Source organism: Archocentrus centrarchus, chromosome 16 (genome assembly GCF_007364275.1).
Source record: "Archocentrus centrarchus isolate MPI-CPG fArcCen1 chromosome 16, fArcCen1, whole genome shotgun sequence".
Classification (NCBI taxonomy): Eukaryota; Metazoa; Chordata; class Actinopteri; order Cichliformes; family Cichlidae; genus Archocentrus; species Archocentrus centrarchus.
In genome coordinates this window covers 19,474,288-19,495,060 of record NC_044361.1, presented here as the reverse complement: position 1 = coordinate 19,495,060, position 20,773 = coordinate 19,474,288, and the positions used below count along the sequence as shown (strand labels likewise).

At 40.6% G+C, this 20,773-nt stretch overlaps 1 protein-coding gene across 2 annotated transcripts in view; it reads left to right on the top strand.

Annotated features, from left to right (window-relative positions):
- Window positions 1-20,773, top strand: part of ptprub (protein tyrosine phosphatase receptor type Ub) — a 191,727-nt gene that overhangs the window by 49,600 nt on the left and 121,354 nt on the right. For both annotated transcript variants that reach the window (XM_030749001.1, XM_030749002.1), the window contains exon 2: window positions 2,081-2,212. In XM_030749001.1, coding sequence (XP_030604861.1) covers window positions 2,081-2,212 — 132 coding nt within the window. The remainder of the gene's footprint in view (window positions 1-2,080; window positions 2,213-20,773) is intronic.

Genomic DNA, 20,773 nt, shown 5'->3' with positions numbered 1-20,773 from the left:
TTTAAGCAGAGTTTTAAGACATTTTATAAAAGTTTGACCTTATTTGACGTTGAAGAAGAGGTCAGAGGTCTACATCTGGAGGCACCATTTACTGAGCTCAGCAGTAGACTTTTGGAGTTTGAGAGTTAATAAATATGTGAAAATGACTCCGATCTGTTAAACAGCATCATTCCCAAGTTCTAACTTGGGAATGATGCTGTGAATGACAGTCAGGTTAGGCTTGATCTTTTCACTCAGGAGTGTGGCTGCTCTGGGCTGGTCACCCTATCCCAGCAGATGAACCATCACTTGAAAAGCCAACAAACCATGAATGTAATTTCTTCAGAGACGGCCTGCATAACTGCAGGACGCTGCAGACAGCAGCCCTGGTGCGTAGCTGCAGTTCAACAAGCTGAAAGAAGAAGCTCCACACCTTTGTAGGGAAGTCTGAAGTCAACAATCAGACAAGTGGTTGACACACAGCTGGAATATTTCTAGAATTATTTTGGGAGTATTGTAATGTTTTGAATATGGTTTCTCATTTATTTAGTTAATGGTAATTTTCACTGTGAAACAGTAGTGCTTTAAGTTGGAATGAAACTGATCCAGGGGTGGAGGTTATTTAGCAGAGGCAGAGACATGTAGACCAGGAGGGGGAACACCCCCACCCCACTGGCAGATCACAACCTGGGTATCAGGATCAAAATATTCAAATGCTACAGTATTATTTGCCCCATAACTAACTATAACAATCCCAGCAGCCACACTAGTCTATTCCTGGATACAGGAAGCTGTCGCTATACTTAAGTTGTGAAAATCTGAATTATGAATTGTCACTGCAGTAAGGCTGGATCTGTTTTTCTCTGCAGCCTGTCATACTGAGGTCATTTTAAAAAAAATGGCGGATTAGAGGATAAATAAAAGAGCAGCAATAAAGTTGCATACCACAGGGGTCACCTTCAGAACCTGCTTGTGGTTATTCCTATCATTAGCATGACTGTTTCGTGCTGTCCTGCTCCAATTAGTACTGACACAACCTCTGGTCTTATGACTGAGCAGGTTCAAACTGCCCACTGTTAGAGTGTAATTCTCAGGCCGATGAACTAATGTGAAATATGGCAACAGATGCAGAGAGCAACAACTGAACCACATTATTCTGGACCCAAGGGCCATTAAAGCCATAGCTATTAAATATAATTTGAAAAAATTTGCTTTTTGGCACATAGAATAGCAGGTTGTGAGGTATTATTATAATCACTACATTCCCCAGAGTGGCTGCTTTCTGCAAATGTTATTGCTATTTGTATATGCCTTTGTGGATAGGCTTTAGGATGTGTAGTCTTGTTTGTGAATGCTTTATGGGAGGGGGTATTTCTCCTCAGATGCAGGGGCAATCATTGCTTTTGCCTGGCTTTGTTTCCTTTTGTGTGAGTCTGTGGTAATTATAGCTCACATGGCTTGGGTTTATTGTGGGTTCGGTTGGAGAGAATTTATTCATATGAGAACAAGTTTGCTTTGCTGCGGCTGAAATGCACATTGAGAACAACATGTGGTTGAGCCTGCAGTGTGGCTGATGGTCACAATGCTTGCAAAAAAATGCTGTTTGGTCACCTCGGTAAATTTCATGGCAAAGAATTTAGCATTCACGTTGAAGCATCATTGTAATTTTTATGAATGAAAAATTAGTCTAAGAGGGCCACAAGTTGCAATGAGTGCTACGGTTATTATGCTAATTTGTAACACCTAAATTATTACTTTAACTTCTGCTCAGCTTTTAAAAGGGGGGATTTAAAAAAACAGGTCACGTTAACTCGTGACTCAAAAATTACCATGACACTAAAACTGAAACAATGACTTCAGCATTCTGTAGTTATGGCTTCTTAAACAAATACCTACGTTCTTGTTTTCTTAGTCCTCTTCAACAGTAAATAGACTGCTGGATTTAGATTGTTGATCAACCAAAAGAGGAATTTGGATGAAGGTAGAAAATAATGTATTGATTAGTTGGAAGTTGTGCATTTTTGAGCTAAATCTACCTTTAAAAACTGTGCTGTAAAACAAAAATGTTGTTTCTGTCACTGATTTCATTTCCATCTTCTAGCTGCTGGCTGCACGTTTGAAGAGGACTCAGACCCTAATCTGTGTGACTTCACCCAAGGGGAGGAGGATGACTTTGACTGGCTGTTGTTTAGGACGCACAGTTCACCTTCTGCCAACTCTGACCTGCTGAAGGGTGAGTACTCTACGCTCCTGGTCCTCTGTCCTATTTACTTGACAGGGTTCTTTCGACACTGAAATATACGGCAAGCAAGAGTTCACGGGTCACAGCAGCAGAAACCCAAGCAGTAGCTGATGTGGGCTTCTGCTTCTTTTAAAATTGTCTTCATGTCTGAGAAATGCACAGACTTGTTTGCATCAATGTGACTGGTGTATCAGCCTTTAAAAATGTCCTGTCTCCATTATGCATCAAATTTAATGAAGCACTCACCCCAGTTTTATCTGCTTCCTGCTAACCCCAAGGATAATTTTATGTTAACCAGCCTCACAGGACTAATGGAAACCAGCATTTCCCTGCCATCATCCTCTCCACTGGCGGTTGCCAGAGGGTGATGGCATGCATAGTTTATAAGGCGGTCCTCCATCTCTGCATTAACAAATACCTACAGGGATCTGACAAAGAGAAGATTGCTGTTTCAGCTTCTCAGCATAAAATACCAGTGGCTGCAGTGCTCTCTCTGGTAAACTACTTCTACTGGGGGAAACTTGCAATATGATTAAGGAATTGACCTCCCTCGGGTTTTAGCAATCAATCAGTGTGTGATATGGTAATGAGAATGCAACAAATCCATGACACAGACATACATCTAAGTGTTCATTTTACAAGAGAAGGAGGGAGGACTTGCACGCTCAATAGGAGGAACAGTTTCTTTAAGCTTCAAAGAAAGCACTTGCATTATTTGTTGCTAGAAGAGAGCTAATTCAGTAGACATAAAGATAGGGTAGCTAAGAGGAACAGATGGAGAGATGACAAGATAGGATACAATCAGATACATCATCTAAAAAGAAATAAATGCAGGCTTCAGGGAACAGTCTGTCCATTTGGAACCTATCAACTCAAGTAGCCTTTGAAAATGGTCAAAAACATCCTGCAGGGGTAATTTAGGAGCCGGGTACTTGTGGTTTTGATTTAAAGCATTAAAATCGCTTCTTGTCTGCAGGTGGTTATCCAAATACAGTTCTGAGCTCGATAAATCTCACATTTAATCCTAAATCACTCTTCATTCAGCCCCACATCATCAGCATTTGAGTGAGAATCTGCCTACAGCCACCATCTAGTTCACAGCAGGCAATGAGATAATTAATACTTTTCCCTTCGGGTTTAATTAAAACTTACTGCCGTGGCATTTACAACAATCCAGAGCCATCAGTGGAACAGACCTGCACAGGTGGAGTGAGGCAGGTAGCGGAATCTCCACATGATGGCTTTGAGCATCAGTCCACGATCGATCCAAGGACCAGAAGACAAACTCTGTCTAATTTATTAGCCCTTAATCCTTCAGCCCGGCGCTAGAACCAGTGTGTTATTCATGTTCTTCTCCTAATTGCTGTCACTGTATATTGACAGCAGCGTTCCTTCGTTGTGTATAACTTGACATTTTCTCTGTGTTATTTAAGGTGGATAATCTTCCCACAGATACAGGCACAAGAAGTTTTTGTCTTTTTCTCCTCCTCTCCGACTTAATCCCCTTGTGTTGACTTCTAACCATGTATCACATTGGGCAGCCGAGGTGGGGGGAATAACAAGAGTTTATGAGATAAGGCTATTTACATTGGACCAGTATTAACTTTGCGGGGCTGAGAAATTGGTGTCGAGGGAAGATTAGTAAACACAGCTGAGATAGCAGCAGCTTGTGGCTCCCAGGAGAAATTAGAGACTACCGCTCCCATGAAAGACAAAATAGTCTTACAAAAAAACTAAAGAAAAAAGAAGGTAGAAAGCAGTAAGATCTTAATGAAAATAGTCTTTTTTTTAAAAATCACATCCTGCTTTATTTGGAATTAGACTGGAGATTTCTGGTTGATATTGATAATCTTCACTTCTTTTGCTTTTGCTTAAATGAACGAGTCAGGCGTGCAAGGATGATAACCTTGTAGAAGAAGAATGTATTTGCATGTCAAGTGTACCTCATTCTCTGAAAGCCAGATTCATTAGCTTGAAAAGTTATGGTTGTGCTGCAATATTCATTATACTGTATCAGGGTCGCCTTAAGCAAAGAATCCATTAAATGGGGTTAAAAACAGCTAATGGTGATGTATCTAGCGTTCCTTGTTCACCTTGTTGGTGGAAGTGAACTGACTGATCGCCGGCTCCCTTGGTCCACACGCCAAAGTGTCCTTGGATAAGCAAATTGTGTAAAGCTGGGAAAGTAGACTTGAAAAGTATTGGACACCAGTAGGAACAGTTTAATGAGGAGCTGGCCATTACATAACACTAAGTGGCACAGGGACTGGCACAGGAAAGAAGAGTGAAAAAACTGAATTTAAACCCTGGTGTCTCCTCTCAAAATGCAATTGAAATTCTTGAATACTCAAGAGTTACTTTGACTAAGGAATGCACCACTGGTGAATAGGAAGTTTCTGGAATAACACAACACAAAGGGTAGATAATTGACCTCAGTGGCTGCATTTAAAAAATAAGATCCTTCAGTTGAATAACAGGTTCAATAACATACCTAAAAACATTTTTTTTTTCATTAAGAGGTCATTTCTTAGCATTTCAATTGTAAGAGAGAGAAAAAAGTCTCCCAATCAAAATCTTTGTATTCTGATCATTGTTATCAAAACCTGCTGCTGTTAGCCTTGACAAGTCTGTTAGAGATTAAGGTATGTGATGCAAAACCCAACAGCCTCAAGTCTTTATCTCAAAGCTTTACACAAACTTTCTTCATGAAATCAAAGTGAAGTTGGTGTATTTTCTATAGCCTCAAAATTATACCATGATGTTTTGAGAAAATTTGCTATAACATTGTTTCTGATATTGAAAAACAACATTTTGTGTTATTTTCTGTGATTGCAGCTTGCAGGCAGGCAGCAGCATTAATAAGTGCAAAGAGAATTAAGGGCATTTTCTATCCTTCTTTTCCAATGAGTCACTGTCATTGATGACAGACTAACTAATTCAAAGTGTGAATCTACTGAAACAAGGTGCCAGCTGCAGTAGCAGCAGCATTATCGTGACACAGCATAAGTTAAATGTAAGCACAAAAGTAGCTCAGGGAGTGTTTGAATGGGAATATTAAGTAAAACAATAACACAACTGGGGCAGCACGGTGGGGCAGTGGTTAGCACTTTTGCCTCATAGCAAGAAGGTCTGGGTTTGAATCCACCTTGGCCCGGGCCTTTCTGTGTGGAGTCTGCACGCTCTCACCGTGTCTGCGTGGGTTTTCCCCGGGTACTCCAGTTTCCTCCCACAGTCCAAAGACATGCAGTTAGTGGGGTTAGGTTCACTGGTGATTCTAAATTGTCCACAACCCTAAAAAGGCTAAGTGGAACAGGATGGATGGATGACACAACTCGATACACTTTAGTTTAACAGTAACTAAAGTAGTTTAACCTTGTAAATGTTCAGGAGATATTTTGCAAAGTATTGGAGGCTGACGTGCTGCTCTCGTTCTCATGTCTGGGCTGATATTATTACAGATGATATGTCCTATATACAAAAATATGAAATATGTCATACAATCTTCACTCCTCACTGGCCCCCTCAGCAGCTGCACAGACCAGTCTCCCTTGGATGTGCAGTTTTTGGGACATTAGTTTTCAGCTGAGTCACGCAAAAATAACTCTGACAGCACTAAAACAAAGTGTTGAATATGTTACTGCTTTATTCTCAGCATGCTTTGCATGCTAATTCCTCATTCTCCTCTCATCTTTTTTTTTTTTGTGAATGTTTTCTTTCCAGCAGCGCGCATCCAGTGAAGGTCCTGAATCTGTCTAAATCCAGCCCTGTCTCTGCTTTTCTGCTACACTGCAAAAAGCTACAGTCAATTGATTGACTCTGTAGCTTATTTTTATTAGCTACTAGTACAGAAGGCTTGTACATAAATGCCCCAGAGACACTTTCAATAGACCTTATAGTTCGATGGGACCTCAGGTTAAGACTTATATGAAGCTTGGCTTTAAGCATTGTTGCAGAGTCAGAGTCTGGTCAGTTGGCATGCACTGCAGCTTCAAACACAGTGTAATGACCTTAACTGAGCTAATTCATAAAATTAAATGCGCATCCATCTGTACTGTCGTTCCAACCTGATTTCCTCTGTCGGGCAGCCATTCTGGTCTTCATCTATCTCCTCTCACCCCTGTTTGGCCTCAGCCACGCACCACAGACCACATTATGGTGTGTATCACTGAGAACGGCCTGTGATTCTACTGCATGTGTGAAAAGATGAAGCAGATACATCGACCATAGGAAAAGTGGTGTTATCAGAACTTTGCAGCCATCCTTACTGGTTTAATAGTCTATCATATCTTTTCCACCTCTCCACCGTTCCCTCAGGTGTATTTTGACATGTCGTAGGTGGAGAGAAGGCTTCTATAGCTGTCATACAGATACTATTGTTTTATTTTAAGAGAAAGTGCTGCTTTCCATTCATTTTATTTTATTTTTTTTATGTCAAACAAATGATTAACCTATTCAGGTTAGAACCACTGACACATTATCAAGGTGCAGCATTAGGTGTACTTGACTTTGAGATCGGCCAATTTGTGGAGCTGCCCACTGTGGCGACCCCGTGACAATAATGCAGCACCTGAAAGTAGTTTTTTTTTATATGAAGATAGCCATTAGGTTCAAAAATTGCATTATCGATGCTGCATAACTGATCAGTTATGGTGACAGGAGACTGTTCTCAGCCAGAAAATGGTGGGACGGGATGTTTGTTCAAGCCGTCATTATGATGATGAGAAAAGTTACGCAGTCCGTAGCAGGAGAGTGAAGAAGTGCATGCTGCCGGTAAACTCACCATGCTAGAAAGGCTAAGATTTGTTTAACCTTAATCTTTAGAGAATGTATGTTAATCAAAATAATGTCTGGGAGAAATTTCATGTTTACTGATTATTATTAATGTATTATTCATGTTTGTGTTATCTTCATGAATTTTTGTATTATCCTCTGTGTGCTAGAGTCAAGCTGACTTTGGCCTTGTGGATTGTTTTGGCTGAAAGAAGAACCCAGATGTTCTTCTGGAGTGGCCAGTGTTTTGGGTTTTTTTCAATAGACAAAGCTCAGAGTGCTGGATCAGCACTTATTATCTTGCCTGTTATGGTGAACCAGTGTTCTAGTATTATTATTCCCCACTGACTCCCTGTTGTAAGCAGGCCCAGAGGCTCTGAAGGCAGGTGGGTTATCTGCTGTGTTCTGTTTTGTCTCTGCTGGGAGAGGAGAGGGGAGACAGAAACCATGCATTAGGAACTGTAATTTCATTCTAGGTCTTTTCTCATGTGGTTGTATGCATACTAAAGCTGGTAAAAAACTCTTCTACGTCATGATGGTTTCTGCAGAGCCGAACGTTTTTGTGCCTAGCCTTAAATAAGTAGTTTGCATGCCTGAATCTAACCGAACCATGAGTGAAAATCACGTAAACAGTGACTGAATGTGAAACATAAAGGCGTCCCAGAGATAATTCAAACTCCAATATCCTGTGCGAGAGTCGGGTGTATTTTGTGTTTGCAGCTCGTTAATGTCACTTTTGATATCTCATATGTCAATAGCTGATGGATTTGTTTGTTTGGAAAGCCAGACCTCCCCTTTCCTCTTTGAAAAGAGAACAGTTGCTCTCTGATGTGTTGCAGTGCTTTTCTGTTATTCATATTTTTTTGGGGGAAAAAAAAAAAGGGCACAGACCTGAAAGGCTGAGCAAATATATGAAGCCCGAAGTCACGGTTGAGTAAATCTTAATAAAAAGTCACGTAATAGCCGAAGTGACTTATCAGCTTTACAGAAAAGGCTCGCCTTCAAGGCTAAAACTGTGTGATGATGAATGAAATTAGAGATGAGATAAAGCAGTCTGTTGTTTATTTTTGGGGCTGGTGATGCATCTTTTCATGAAGGGGGGGGGGGGCAACCTTTTAACATCACAGAGCTATATTTATCACTTGGCTTGGGATACAGAGGACAGCTGTTCCCTTGAAGAGAGACATGTCCAGTCTTCCGGTTTTAGACGCTGCAACGTTTCACTCCAGCCAAACGTTCCACCAGCTGATTTCACTAATTAACACACCTTCAATCGGAGAGGGAGGAACTAATTAGTGAAATCAACTGTGGTATTTGCTAGAAAACCTTCCACGGCTTGGAAGGGGAAGTACTGGCGCGCTGGGATAATTGCTTAAGACTCATTACCTCAAGGCAAAGAACATCATATTCATTGATCACTGATGTATAATATAAATGTCTGAGAGCCCAGTGTCGTTTTAAAGCACCTCAAAAATGCCCGTAACCACACAGAAGCTTTTAAAATATAACAGATTAATTGAATTGTTATTCAGGGAAGCGAGCATCAGCTCCCTTTATGCCTTCTCAACAAGGTAAAGACGATTCATTAATGTGAATGATAGAGACACATTTTGGAAAGGCAGACATTTTGCCAGTCACTGAAGCCTGCAGTCCAGCTGAAGTATACTCTGCGCCCACCCCCCCTTTTTTTATTCTTTGTTTTTCACTCACCCACACAGACACCCAGATGATAGGACAGTATGATAATGCAGCATCCCTTTGGCTCTAGTTTCTGTCTAATTAGTGTCACTTTAGAGGGACAGCTAGAGGGCTTGTATGCGGAAGGTTGCAGCTTAAACAATATAATTGAGGCCCACTTGGAACTGTAGTCAAATAGGCTTTCTAGGTGAACCACCTTAACTCAGGTGAGATAAAATAGCTGGCCACTTGAAGAGTATATTAATACAGCTTGTGAAAAAGGTGATGTGGGTGACAGCTGTAATAAATCTGGATTTGACAGACTCGAGTAGCTTGAGATTTTCCCCCTGCTCTTTTAACAATGTAATGTACTCTCATTTGTCTTTTCTTGTCTTACTGACCACTCATAGCACTTTAGACTACAAGTCACATTTTAATCATGCATTCATATAGCACTTTATCTACCTCATATCCATGGACAATGTAGAATCCCAATTAACCTAATATGGATGTCTTTGGACTGTGGGAGAAAGCTGTAGTAACTGGGGAACACCCACACAGGCACAGGGAGAACATAGCTACTAACCACTCCTCCACCATGCTGCACAGTGTGTAAAAAGTTCAGGCATCCTGATCTGGAAGATTATAGCAGTATAATAAGGGTACTACTGCTTTACTCATATTATTATACTTTGCAACTTCAAAGCAAGCTCATTTTTTTTTGTGAAGTTTCACCTTGTTTAAATATACATATAATATACATAAAAGTATTGGGCCACACCTCTTAATCTTTAAATTCAGGTGTTTTCAGTCCCATTGCTACAGGTGTATAAAATCAAGCACATGGCCATGCAGTCTACTTTAACAAACATTTGTGAAAGATTGGCTCGTTCTAAAGAGCTCACTGAATTTGATTGTGGTAATGTAATAGGGTGCCACCACTGCAACAAATCAGTTTGTGAAATTTCTTCCCTCCTACATACTTCACGATCAGCTGTAAGGGGTATAATTGCAAAGTGGAAGTGTTTAGGAACCAAAGCAACTCAGCTGTGTTCCAAATCTCCTCTGTTATTAACATCAGCACAAAAACGTTACACCAGGAGCTTCCTGGCATGGGTTTCTATGGCCAAGTGTAGGTGGCCCAGTACTTTTGTCCATATAGTGTTTTTCAGTAATAATTGTTGAATGATATTAAACCAGACCATGAACTAAAAGTGCTGTTCTCTACATAGCAGATTAATATTTCTTTAAGGAAGAAAATGGTTGGTATTGAAACATTAATCAAGTATTGCCATTTCATAAACATAAATTAGACAAGTGGGCTTTATATTACAAGACAAAAAACTGTTCACTCATCATAATCAGTCATATTACTGGTGGCCTAAATGCTATTTGATATTCCTCAAATATACATTGTAAAAACACTCCTTTGTTATATTGATGGGCATCCATCCATCCATCCATCCATCCATCCATCCATCCATCCATCCATCCATCCATACATCCATCCATCCATCCATCCATCCATCCATGTATGTTTAGGTAGTTATTTTTAGTTTTATAAGACTATAAATTGAGCATATCTGCAAAGTGAAAAAAAAATAAATTTGGGATTGCCTACATGACTGGTGTCACACAAAACACTGGTCTGCTAAATAAATATGGTCATGCATAAATATTCATAATATACATACATGAATTACACATGATGTCTTCAGTTTATGTTGTGATGCACTTTCCCCTTTCCTCTGTTCTGTCTGCCTTTTTTCCCATCTGTGCAAGACAGAAGGGGTAATTTGAGGGCACTATATAGCATGTAGTAATACTCACTAAACATTTGGGCAGCATTGCAAAATAGCTAACGCAATAAAACTTAATAGTCCACTATATAGTAAGCAGGGGGTGAGTTCAGACACAATTCTTGGAAACAGGGTTGGAGAATGTGAGCGTGGCCATTAATAATGGCCGACTTAAAGATTTTGTTCAATGTCAAAACTGACCTTTTGGAGATTCAAGGTTTCAGCCAGCATTAAGTATGTTTGAGGTTCAAATCAGATTTAAGTAAATACACATTGTTTAAACTAATATTTTCATGTAAGTACAACACAAAACCCAGTTAGTGTGTTGATATTGATTTTCAACTTTAGTGTAAGCTCAGAGCACAGAGCTGCATTCAGAAGGATACTTGCAAAACTGAATCTTATATCACTTAATCCAGCTGAGGCTCTCCGCTGCTTTTTTAGTAAGCAAAGATTAACAGAGTTAAGCATCTTTGTGAATCAAATGTGAATACTTGAATTAAGTTAAAAGACATTTCTACCACTGCCCGCTGTCTTTGAACATGTTCTTTAAATATTTGAAGCTTTCCTTCTTCTTTTTGATATCCTCCTCTTTTCTGCTAATCACGCATTCTCTCTTTGGCGATCCGGAGGTTGGAATTAGCTTTGTATGTGTGCCTAGTGTGGACGGCTGTGTGCAACTGGATATCTCCCAACCTCTGTGTGCTCTTCTGTACTCCTCTGTGCTCACACTTTGCTCCAATGCTCTCTAAATCTCTGCAGATCACAGGCCCTAGAAAGTTGTTTGAAACCAGAACACATACCCAGTTTTCAAATATTTCTGAAAATTCTGTTGGTGCACAGGCCTGAATTTAGCTTTCTCAATACATATGAATTAGAAATGGGAGAGTACATGTAAAGAAAAAGAAAAGATACTCATTTATGGCCACAGTAAGTAATTCATGAGCCATATACCAGTTTTAATATAGAGGGGAAAGTGTGTCTGATCTTTTGTGAGCACTTGAACACTGGCAGATGAGATGTATGCAGATTTGTTACTTCGATAACATTTTATTAATTTAAAATTGTCCATAGTTTTGATGGCTCTAATGGTATTTTGCTCAAAGCAAAGACCACAGGGAAGTATTCTGTTACTCTGATACTATCAACCATTGATAGCATCAGAGTTACATAATGAAATCATGGAGATCTTTACTTGAATTTTTGATCTCATTTTGCCCAAAACATCTGCAAACCTTATCAAGATAGTATCTGGTGTCCTGCTGTTTTGCAGTCTTTGGCTAGACACCAAAACATATATCACTGTTGCTATTGTAATTAGTGAATAAAAAGAGTGTAGTAATTAGTCAGGTATAGGACATTGTTATTGGATCATGATGCATTTTGTTGTTGAGCTACATGTTTGTTTTTATTTAGGCTTACTCTGAATAATTATGTATGACACTGTGCCTCATAAATAAGCGCAAACATGAGCGTATGACACAGTGAACCATAAAATAGGTGCATTTTGTGTGCAGCTCTATTGCTAAAGGTTAGGAACAGGGTCCTTATCAGCAAATAAAGCTTTGACAAACAAATGTCTCAGTTAATAAGCAAAGTTTTATATATTGCAGAACACAAGGCTGCCATGGTTGTGTACACACCAGTTATATCAATATTGAATGATGCTACAGTGTTTAATTTACAGCCAAAGCACGATGCACTGTGCCATTTAATCAGCCTAATAAGAAAGGTCCTGAAGTAATAGTGGATGTGCCTGTAGCCTGTTTGGTTTTGATATCTGTGACTGAGAACACAAAAAAGTTTACTTTTTAAATACCTTTTTATCAATCCTTTTTTTAATTATCTCTCTTGCACCTTAAACAGGATCTGTTATGTTGAATTCTACCATCTATTCTTGATTCTGGCCCTCACTATATCTGAAACAAGCTATTTTCTCTCCCTTCCTCATGCTTTAAGCCAACTTTCTTTTGATTGGCTGCTACTCACAAACAGAAGTTTTAAATGGCAGGTGGTTGGGGCTTCTGTGCTCACACCCAAAGCTGCGTGCCTGAGTATCGACTCTTGCTGATATTGTACACAGTGCCATCAGTTGCAATTCCTGTCTGACACCTTCTTCTAGCATGCTTATAAATGATTAAACTTCTGATAAAAATTCCACTAGGTTTACAAGAAACCATCAGTCAGTCACAGTCCACATAGTGTTATTACCACAGGCTAAAGATGGAAGAGACGAGCACTAAGAGGGCACATTTCGCTGGCTTGCTGGCCAGGTCACACTCGTAGGTGTTTGTATCTGCACTGAGTGGGGGTTTTCCCCTCACAGTCGAGAGGTGCCCTGGACGAGGATTTGGGGCAAAGTAGCGTGTACTTTGGCTATATTTAATTTGAACATTTTTTTTTTTTCAAAATTTTGTAGAATTAAAGTATCAGTGTTATTTTTATCCACTTGATTTACTACTAAAAAATAAAATCATCGTAATGACATACGGGTAAACTAGAAACTCATCAACAGACAGAACTCAACAGAGGGATCTCAGGTCTGGTTTTGTGTTAATACAGTGGGGGAAATAATTATTTGATCCCCTTCTGAATTTGTAAGTTTGCTCAGTTACAAAGAAATGAACAATTTCTCATTTTTATGGTATTTTAATTTCAATGGAGCGAGAGACAGAATATCAACCAAAAATCCAGGAAAAAAAAATCATAATTACATAAAAGTTAAAAATTGATTTTCATGTCATTGAGTGAAATAAGTATTTGATCCCCAATCAAAACATGACTTAGTACTTTGTTGGCAAGCACAGTGGTAAGATGTTTCTTGTAGTTTGCTCACACCTCAGGAGGAATTTTGGCTTTAGAGTTTAGAAACTCTCTAAATCCTTTAAGCTCGAATCTTCAGCTCCCTCCACAGATTTTCTATAGGGCTGAGATCTGGGGACTGGCTAGGCCACTCCATGACCTTAATGATCTTCTTTTTGTGCCACTCCTCTGATGCCATAGTGCAGGGGTGCCCAAACTTGGCCTGCGGGGTGCTTCTGGTCTGTGAATTGATGTCAAAAATAACATACAATACAAGTTACTTTTTTGACATTTCAACTTCCCCTCCAATTAAGTAGGGGCGGGGCCAGAAGCGGCCCCCGGGCCAGGAGTTTTGCCTTACCCTTGCTTAGTGGTATGTTTTGGGTCATTGTCATGCTGGAACACACATCCATGACCATCCATGACCCATCTTCAGCGTTCTGGCTGAGGGAAGGAGGTTCTCGTCCGACATTTTATGGTACATGGTCCCGTCCATTGGCCCCTCAGTGCAGTGAAGTCATCCTCTACCCTTAGCAGAAAAACTGCCCCAAAACATAATGCTTCCTCCTTCATGCTTGACTGTGGGGATGGTGTTCTTTGGGTCATACATGTTCACTGGCAAACTTAAGATGGGCCTGCATATGCGCCTTCTTGAGCGGGGGGCCCTGCAGGCGCTGCAAGATTTCAATCCATTATGGTGTAGTTTGTTCCTGATGGTGTTGGGTGACTGTGATTCCAGCTGCCTTCAGATCATGAACAACTCCTCCTGTGTAGTTTTAGGCTGATCCACCACCTTTCTCGTGATCATCTTCACCCCATGAGGTAAAATCTTACATGGAGCTCCAGACTGAGTACGATTGATAATCATTTTATTGTTTTTCCATTTCTGAATAATCACACCAACAGTTGTCACCTTCTTAGTTTCTTGCTGATGACCTTGTAGCCCATTCCAGCCTCGTGCAGGTCTATCTTGTCCCTGATATCTGTGGACAGCTCTTTGGTCTTCCCATGGTGGTGGAGAGGCTGGAATGGAAGAAACTGATTCTGTGGACAGTTGTGCTTTATACACATAAAGCACAACTGTCCACTGTAATCAGGATCAGGAGTATCTGATTGATTGATTGATTGTAATCAATCAATCATTTACAGCCAGTGGGCACACAGCCAGTCTATGGGAGCCAGAATTCTGGCCAGGTTGTAGGGGATCAAATACTTGTTCCATTCAGTGACATGCAAATCACTTTCTAATGTTTATGTAATTTGTTTTTCTGGATTTTTGGTTGGTGTTCTGTCTCTGTATTAAAATCAAACTACCATAAAAATTAGAGACTGTTCATTTCTTTGTATATGAGCAAACTTATAAACTCAGCAGGGGGTCAAATCATTCTTTGTCCCACTGTACCAGTCTTTTGTTTGTATATTCATTCACAGCAAAAAACAAACAAACAAATGATGGCACAAACAAAATGGAAACAGGCCACTGGTGCAGAAAAAGAAACAGGAAAAGTCATTGGTAAGGCAGAGGAGAGCGTATCAGTGACAACAATGGTAAGGGAGTACCTAACCATGTGCAGCAGACACTTTATCAGCAGGCTGGGATAACTGAGAGTATGCCTCTGCAGAAAATTGTACTTAGAGCAAAGATAATGTAACCTATATCAAACCTCTGCAGTTATTTAATGAAAAAAACAAAACCAAAAACCAAAAATGGATCTAGCCTATTTTATTCAAATTCTTGACAGATACATTCCTCATACATTAAACTCATTTTGCTGTGGGACGAGAATGTTGCACTTATCATTGCTGACTTGCCATTTGAAAAACATTATTTTTTGGCATTTGCTTCATTTTCATTGTTAGGTTGACTGCTTTTCTAAAGGGAAATAAAATGTTGTAGTGATCCCCTGTGGGAGTGTGAATCCACCACCATCTGCTAATAAATGCAGTGCCCTCTAGGACTCAGTTTGTGCACCCAATGGGAGAAGTTGCAACTCTTCACAAGTCACATCAGCAGAAAGGAACTCGTACAACCGTGCACCCCTGCACTTTAAATTTCACAAGCATAAAGCATCTGAAAATGATTCTATCATTGTTTCAAAACACATATTGTTTGTTAAATCCTGAGGAGAAAAATTGTCTACCTGTGCTATATTTACATTGGCTGTCACTTTAGCTCACTAGGTGATGGATGTATCATTTAGAACTGAATCTGCCATATATGGTTCATACCTGGGGGCAAGAGAATGGCAGAGATAAATATCCCTGCAAATAGCATGAGCACAATTTGTATGCAGCCATTGATCCTCAGCTGTGAGACTTAATGATTTCTGTGTTTTTTTTTTTTTTTTTCTGTAGACATAGTGGGTGGCAATCTAGTTACCAGGGAAGGTTCTGAGTGTAGGTTATTTCATCACCATTTGTTGAAAAAACCTTGATTTGAGGTGTAGGATCATCTTGAGTTAGCATCTGGTTGGAGACTCATGAAGTACCAAAAGGCTCTTTTATAGAATAATAGAGTGGGGACAAAACATTTGATTCCTCTTCCTCGTGCTCCCTCGAAGTGTCTTATCCGTTCCTGACATTCACATTCACACACTTCCTCTCAGGTGCAATTTAACTCAGCATTGTTACCATAATAACTCTTGTCGTGCACAACACTCTGTCAGTAATTGATATGTAGGCACTGCTTCTGGGTGGAGCCATTTGCATTAAATCGTGTTAACTGATATGATAATGAATGTGAAAGGCCTGATGCAAGCGGAATGACTAACTAGAGATGGATGGCTATTTGAATTATACACAATAAGTAATATATTATGTCAGGTCTCAGGGGTGCACCGCTCTCCCTGAATTTGTTGCCTGTCTTTTACTCGGATCAGCCCAAGCTGCCTGCATATAAATAGTCTGCATCAGATCTGGCATCTCTGTCTTCACCCCCCACCCCCACCCGGCCTTAATGATATCTGATGTGGAGGGAATGAGCACATGTGGAAATAGATGGTAGAAGTGAGCTGAAATAAAACTTCTAACTAACACAGAGCTGTATTAGGATGGTGGTTCTAGATATAACAGTAATATCTCAGATCTGACTGACAAAATATCTGCTCTATTTCTCATGCTGGCTGTCTGTTTAGTATGCATTACCACCTCTAAGCTTTTAACCAGACTGTTGATAATTGGCTTCTTTTGCTTCACCAAACTTTATTATTCTCTATTAACACATATGAAGCGTATTGCCTTTCAGATAACTTATTGTAGTGTGAAAGACGTGACAGCGTGAAAGGCTTGGATGAAGAAGGGACGCAACAGTCGACTGAAAACAAAGATGAATTAGCTGCAGTGAATTCAAACTTTATTTAAAATGATCTTTTTTTTTTTGTTTAAAACAATGTCATGCTTAAATGAGTTAAAGAATGTACTGACATCCTATTATAAGTATTCCAGTGACTGATTTCTCACTTTTGCAAAGGTCATAGTGCATTGAGGGAAAAATATGAGATTTTAGAGAATTTAATTAAAGAATTTAAAGGTTTCTGTGACAAAAGCCTATGATGCAAGAAATATTTGTCAGTGTTTGTAGTTAGCAGCTTTAAATTCCTTAAATCCTTCTGTCCTCAGAGTTTATTCACACAGTCTAGTGCACAGACTTTCAAGTGGTTCCTCTTAGGGACACCCAGAGGCAACGGACTTGGTACTGACAGAGAAAAGTTTGTCGGTGTTGCTGCGTTGTGTTCTGTTCCTGCAGCTGCAAACCACTATTAGCAAATCAAATGAAAATGTCAAGCACTGAAAATACAATTTTAGCAATGTCGTGGATGCGTCTACCAATTTTACAAAGTGACTATACAGTACTGTGTAAAAATCTTGAGCCACCCATCCTTTATTTTTTTTACTAAAAAAATGGGAAATATGTGCAGCGATTTATTAAGATGTGCAAACATACATGGAAATGCAGTATTTAGGTTATAGATGGGGCAAAAAGAGAGTGTGTGTAATTCTAATGACCTTCAACGTCAATATTTGGTATGATATGACCACCTTTATTCTTCAACACAGCCTGAACTCTCTTAGGCGGCTTTCTTCAGGAATATGTCTGTGTAGATTCTCAGTCATCCAGGTCATAGTAGTCTCTGGAGCTTGAAAAAGGCGACTGGACTTCTTTTTGTTTCTTGAAGACGTTTCACCTCTCATCCGAAAGGCTTCTTCAGTTCTCAACCAAATGGTGGAGAGACCCAGGTATTTAAACCCCTGTGGGCGTAGCCCCATGGAGGTGGTTATGACCCTCTATTGATCATGTGCGTGAACACATGTGCCCAGGTGTGAAGAGGGCGTGGGTCATATTTAATCAGTGGTTTCAGTTGAAACCAATTTAGGACTCCGCTCCATTGTTTCCTGTGGCCTATTGAGGTCACTGGAACAAAGGTGTGAATGGGGGTTGAGACGTCTGGGAAGGGAGCTCAGGACAGCACTGTAAGCGGGGGAAAGTTGGTGACGTAATCCACCTCCTCTGTTCAATGATGGTTGTTCACAGTGGACATAGATGGCTTCTTTCACTCCTCTTTCAAACCATCTGTTTTCCCTGTCCAAAATGTGAACATTGGCATCCTCAAAAGAGTGCCCTTTTTCCTTCAGATGCAGATGTACTGCTGAATCTTGTCCTGTCGAGGTGGCTCTTCTATGTTGTGCCATTCGTTTGTGAAGAGGCTGTTTGGTTTCACCAATGTAGAGGTCCGAGCACTCTTCACTGCACTGAACAGCATACACTACATCGCTGATCTTGTGTTTGGCGGGTTTGTCCTTGGGATGAACCAGTTTTTGTCTTAGGGTGTGACTTGGTTTGAAGTATACTGGGATGTCATGCTTGGAGAAAATTCTTCTGAGTTTCTCTGACAAGCCTGACACATATGGGATGACAATGTTTTTCTTCTTGTCCTTCCTATTCTCTGTAGTTTGTGTTTGGCCTTCATTCCTGTGCATCTTAGCTGATTTGATGAAGGCCCAGTCGGGGTAACCGCATGTTTTGAGGGCTTTCTTAATGTGTGTGTGTTCCTTATGCTTCCCTTCTGCCTTAGAGGGAACACTTTCCGCACGGTGTTGTAGGGTCCTGATCACCCCAAGTTTGTGTTCCAGAGGGTGGTGGGAGTCAAAGAGGAGATACTGGTCTGTGTGTGTGGGCTTCCGGTAAACTTCAATGTTGAGGCTTCCATCTTCCTCGATAAGCACTGCACAGTCCAGGAATGGTAACTTGTTATCTCTGGTGTCCTCCCTGGTAAACGTATGTATTTATCCACTGAGTTAATGTGACGAGTGAAGGCTTCTACTTCTTGGGTTTTGATTTTGACCCAGGTGTCATCTACATATCTGTACCAGTGGCTAGGGGCCTTCCCTTTGAAAGAACCAAGAGCTTTACTTTCCACTTCCTCCATGTAAAGGCTGGCTACAATGGGAGACACTGGGGAGCCCATGGCACATCCATGCTTCTGTCTGTAGAATCCATCATTGTATTTAAAATATGTTGTGGTAAGGCAGAGATCTAAAAGTGCACAAATCTGATCTGGGGTGAAGCTGGTTCTGTTCAGTAGGGAATCGTCTTCCTGTAGTCGTCTTCTGACGGTCTCCACTGCCTCAGTTGTGGGTATGCAAGTGAAAAGTGAAACCACATCAAAGGACACCATGGTTTCATCTGGATCCAGTACAAGATTCTGGACCTTGTTAGTAAAATCTGTAGAGTTTTCAATGTGGTGGGGTGTGATGCCAACAAGCGGTGATAAGATGGTGGCGAGGTGTTTGGAAATGTTGTAGGTGACCGAGTTTATACTGCTGATAATGGGTCGAAGTGGGACTCCTTCTTTGTGGATCTTTGGGAGTCCATAAATGCATGGAGTGGCTTCTCCAGGGTACAGGCGGTAGTAAGTGGGGCGGTCAATGGCTACATTGGTGAAACCAAACAGCCTCTTCACAAACGAATGGCACAACATAGAAGAGCCACCTCGACAGGACAAGATTCAGCAGTACATCTGCATCTGAAGGAAAAAGGGCACTCTTTTGAGGATGCCAATGTTCACATTTTGGACAGGGAAAACAGATGGTTTGAAAGAGGAGTGAAAGAAGCCATCTATGTCCACTGTGAACAACCATCATTGAACAGAGGAGGTGGATTACGTCACCAACTTTCCCCCGCTTACAGTGCTGTCCTGAGCTCCCTTCCCAGACGTCTCAACCCCCATTCACACCTTTGTTCCAGTGACCTCAATAGGCCACAGGAAACAATGGAGCGGAGTCCTAAATTGGTTTCAACTGAAACCACTGATTAAATATGACCCACGCCCTCTTCACACCTGGGCACATGTGTTCACGCACATGATCAATAGAGGGTCATAACCACCTCCATGGGGCTACGCCCACAGGGGTTTAAATACCTGGGTCTCTCCACCATTTGGTTGAGAACTGAAGAAGCCTTTCGGATGAGAGGTGAAACGTCTTCAAGAAACAAAAAGAAGTCCAGTCGCCTTTTTCAAGCTCCAGAGACTTCTTCAGGAATAGTTCTCCAGGCTTCTTGAAGGACGTTCAAAGCACTTCTTCGGATATTGGTTGCCTTTTGTTCCACCCTCTGTCAAGATGATCCTACACTGCTTCAATAATATTGAGGTCCAGTCTCTATGGAGGCCAAACCTTGATTGATAGTTGTCCATTGCTTGTTTTTACTGTGTAGGCAGTATGTTTGGGATCATTGTCATGCTAAAATATGAAATTGTTGCCACTCAGAGACTCTCCAGATGCATGGTGGCTCCAGATGCATGATGGTTAAAACTCTGGTTGTAATTTTCTGTCTTCATAATTCCATCAGCTTTGACAAGATCTCGAATGCTACTGCCTGAAATGGAGTCCCAAACCATAACAGAGCCTCCACTGTGTTTTACAGATGGCTGCAGACACTACCTGTTCTAGCTCTCCTGAGCTCCTCTATACATATATCAATGATGATTTGAACCAAACATTTCAAATTTGGATTGATCACTCCATCAGACCTGTTGCCACTGATTTTCAGTCCAGTTCTTGTGTAATGTGTCATACCTCAGCCTTTTCTCCCTGTTTTCCTTCCTTAAGAATGGCTTCTTGACAGCCACCCTTCCACTGAGACCATTTCTGATGAGGCTTCAGTGAACAGTAGATGAATCAAATAAAGGGCTAGATGAATCTCTCAGCTCCTGTGTCAGATCTTTGCTGGATTTTTTTTCCCCCTGTTTCTTGAGGACATTAGTCCCAGATACGTCTTCTATAGTTAGTTTCTTAGGCCACTTCTTTTGTCCTTCACTTCTCCAGTTTCTTCCAATTTTATTACTGTAATATGTGTATCTAAATACTGTGAAATAATCTTTCATCTTTCCCAGACAACAATAACCCCCTATCCCGCAATAGTGAAGAATCCTTAAAAAAATTCCTGGATCCAGATCGTGATCCGGATCACCACCAAAATTTAATCAATTCTTCCTCTTGTCATTTC